The sequence below is a fragment of the Branchiostoma floridae genome, chromosome 5, assembly GCF_000003815.2.
Source record: "Branchiostoma floridae strain S238N-H82 chromosome 5, Bfl_VNyyK, whole genome shotgun sequence".
In the NCBI taxonomy this organism is placed as follows: domain Eukaryota; kingdom Metazoa; phylum Chordata; class Leptocardii; order Amphioxiformes; family Branchiostomatidae; genus Branchiostoma; species Branchiostoma floridae.
Window position 1 is genome coordinate 863,629 of NC_049983.1, and position 3,357 is coordinate 866,985.

General features: G+C 40.7%; 1 protein-coding gene across 2 annotated transcripts in view; it reads right to left on the minus strand.

Moving 5' to 3' along the window:
• LOC118416866 (bis(5'-adenosyl)-triphosphatase-like) overlaps positions 1-1,322 on the minus strand; it is a 3,297-nt gene extending 1,975 nt beyond the window's left edge. Inside the window, exons 1-3 of one of the 2 annotated variants that reach the window (XM_035822142.1) lie at positions 1,126-1,322; positions 457-602; positions 84-113 (exon numbers count right to left, since the gene is read on the minus strand). In XM_035822142.1, the coding sequence (XP_035678035.1) occupies positions 84-113; positions 457-602; positions 1,126-1,237 (288 nt within the window). In that variant the 5' untranslated portion in view covers positions 1,238-1,322. The remainder of the gene's footprint in view (positions 1-83; positions 114-456; positions 603-1,125) is intronic. The other variant, XM_035822144.1, reaches the window with a different exon arrangement.
• Between the last annotated feature and the right edge of the window lie 2,035 nt (positions 1,323-3,357).

Below are 3,357 nucleotides of genomic sequence, written 5' to 3' on the forward strand. Positions count from 1 at the left end.
CTGTTACAGTTCCTGACATCAAATCATGCAGTACAGGTGTTGTTAAAAATAAGGTTACAGTGTGATTTAAAAAAAGTACAAACCTTTACTGTTTGCCCTGCTTCAGGTCCGTCCTGAAAAAAAAAGGAATTTAAAAAAAAATGTACAAACATTTTGACTACAAACATTACTTTTGGCATCACAAGCCCCAAACTTTCTATATACTAAATTGGAATCCTATCTAGGTAACACAATGCACTGTGTTGGCCTTTTATGTACATGTTACTTAATACAAAGAATGCACAAAATTCCCTGCTAACTTATGCAATGTACAAATGTAATTAGCACAAACCAGGACATAGCATACTACATATCATCTTTTATAAATGTAAAAGGCAGTCAGGCTTAGAGTTAGTCTGCATGAGGATAGTAAGTAATGATAATGATTACTAGGCATGTATTAATTACATCTCTCACCTGTATGGCAATGGTGAGTGAAGTGCTCTGAAAGTGTTTTTCTACCACCCCTGAGATTGTCTGTGTGGCCATGAAAAGATCAGCCACCTCCTCTGATGACAGCTCTCCAAATCTCTCCACCACTCTCAGTGGGGACACCAGGACGTCTGCAATGGAACTGCAGCTAAGGAGGCCTGCATTGGCTTATGTATTGACTTTAGCCTGTTTTCCTACTCCCAAAAAAAGATATCTGGATCCTTCCAACAGATATCCAGCAATGTTTTTGCAAATTGCTAATTGGCTGCCCCTGTAAATATAGAGGAGCTGGGATAGAATTCCTAATTGATTAAACACAGCCCTAAATATTTAGGATTGGTAGACAAGAGTGCTTTAAAAAAAAAGGTTTCAGCCGAAGTGGTGCTGTCAACAGAGCATGAAACACAGGAAGTCTGTTTTGTATGACTACTTAGAGTTTTGTTTTGAATTTCATCTTCAGATGTCAGATGAAAAAATTTGTCCTTAAATGCCAGTGGTCATCTATAAAAAGACTTCAGTTGGCAGGTTTTAGCTGGTATTAGCCAGGTAAATGTAAACACTTTTTACTAGTACTCATTACTAGTAAGTTTCAGTGCCCATATCATTTATAGATAGCCCACAACCAGAACATACAAGTAGATATTCCAAGGATACGACCAGGAACAACAGGCTTCCTGTTGACAAACCCAATACTGAGCCTGGATTTAAAGAAAACACACGATGATTGGAGAACGTGCTGTCCAAATCTAAATGATGGTCCTGCCATTTCCACAAGATGGCTCGATCTGCGTAGGAAGAGAAGGTATACTATATTGAATAGTGTTCATCTTCAAACGATAAAATGACCAATAAACTAGCTATAGGTCACTTGAACTTACAGACATTAGATGTCAGCAATTGGTCCAATTGCACAAATACCAGCACAAGCTTAGTAGTAGTATACTAGTACTAGTAGTAATGTCCAATATCAGGACAACTAGTACCACTTTAACTAGCTCCCAGGATGATAACAGATGAGTGACAACAACAAATACACAACAAATACAACAGCAATGTGCCTTAGCCCCTCGAAGCGCTTCTGACCATAGCCCGAAAGGCTACGGAGCATTGCTGAAGGCGGCCCCGAACATGGACAAAGTTATCCATGATGGCGGACGGGATCGGTTACTCTGAGTGCTAGGATGACAAAGGTTGTGTTTTGGGCTACTTTGGGGAAACCAGAGATCGCGAACGGCCAGGCCCAGTAGGCAAGACTCCAGGGAAGCCAGGGTCGTGCAGAAAACCGGAGGAAAAGGGTATCTTCATGTGGCAGATACACAAAAAACGTTATCGCTATTGGGTGTTTCCCCAACGTTGCAGAAAATCAACGCTGCACTACCCTGCGATCATTGCCCAAGCTAGACCTGGACCTGATTCCCTGGACCTTAACCAGACCTGACTTTTTCGTACCGGTACCCACCCTTATACATGTGGTGATGTACATACTATATAATTATACAATCTCCAGGCAGATCTTGCTGTGGCATAAAGATAGTACCATATACTGTAAGTGTAAATGCATTTAACTTTAAACGCTGTGGCTTTTGACACACTCAGTGTGCCAATAGCCAAACAGGCTATTGACACACCGAGATGCCAGTCAGCCAATCAGAGCTTGTAACATGCCTTTCCGGCAATATTTTACACAAGCAATAGTTGATTAGACATTGTTCGGAAGATTAGACATTGGAATCTTTGAATCTTGGAATGAACGGACGTATTCAAGTTATGCCCTACATCTGGATACCTAATAATACAGCCTTCATCGTGTATGTATGACGTAGCGTAGTGGATAGAGCGTCGGCCCGGGAATTCATGATACCAGCTCCGACCCGGTTCGAGTCCGCGCCGGAGTTTTTTAAATTTTTTTTTTTTTTCAATTTTTCTTGTCCCTTTTTAAACATCCATTTGATATAAGAATATTTTATATATAAACAACTTTTAAAGTTTCTGTTAACAATATAAACCAAAAATAACACTGACCACAAAACATGTCATAATTTTCGGCCGTGTGGTTCCGGCGCTATCGGCAGCGACTCGGAAGAATATTTCTTTCACATTAAAAATAATGGAGGTAAAACAACAACTATAACTTCGCTTCCTTAGTGATATAAGTTTTGAGGCCGAAAATTCTCCAATATGGCAGGAATTCGTCGGTAAACACAGCTGAAAACGTGTTCCTATAAACCGATCCAACATGGCTGCCATGATCACATGCGGTGACAGTAAAACTAGCACCCTATATGATAGCAGATTCCGATGTTTAAAATTGTGCCGTAAACACGTGAAAAAAATCGTATTTTGGGTTGATAATGGACACAGGATGCCATTTGTATTTTTCAGAGTGTTGATTGTCAAATATAATCGTAAGATTTCCTCATTTTAGTGGTTTCTATCACTGGGTGTGTCAATAGCCTAACAGGCTATCGACACACTCAGTGTGCCAATAGCCTAAACAGGCTATCGACACACCCAGTGTGTCAATTGTCACACTGGGTGTGTCAATAGCCTCGCTCAACTTTAAAAGTTTAAGTTTGCAGGGATTTAATTTTGCGGTAACGGGAAAAAGGACTTTTCGCGGTGGCTTTATGTTCGTGGTAGCACCATGCACTGTAGTCTCTAACTGCCATGGAAAAATGTTTGCGGTGGTTTTTAATTCGTGGTGAAGCTGCCACCGCAAAACCGCGAACATTTACAGTAAAGCAAGGCAAGGAGTTTAGCCGACAGAGGAGTTTCATTGACCACAACGCTGCCTGGAGATTGATACATTTATGCTACGCTATGCTGGAGATTAATATATCTATGCTATGCTATGCTGGAGTCTTTATGCTATGCTATGCTAGACCT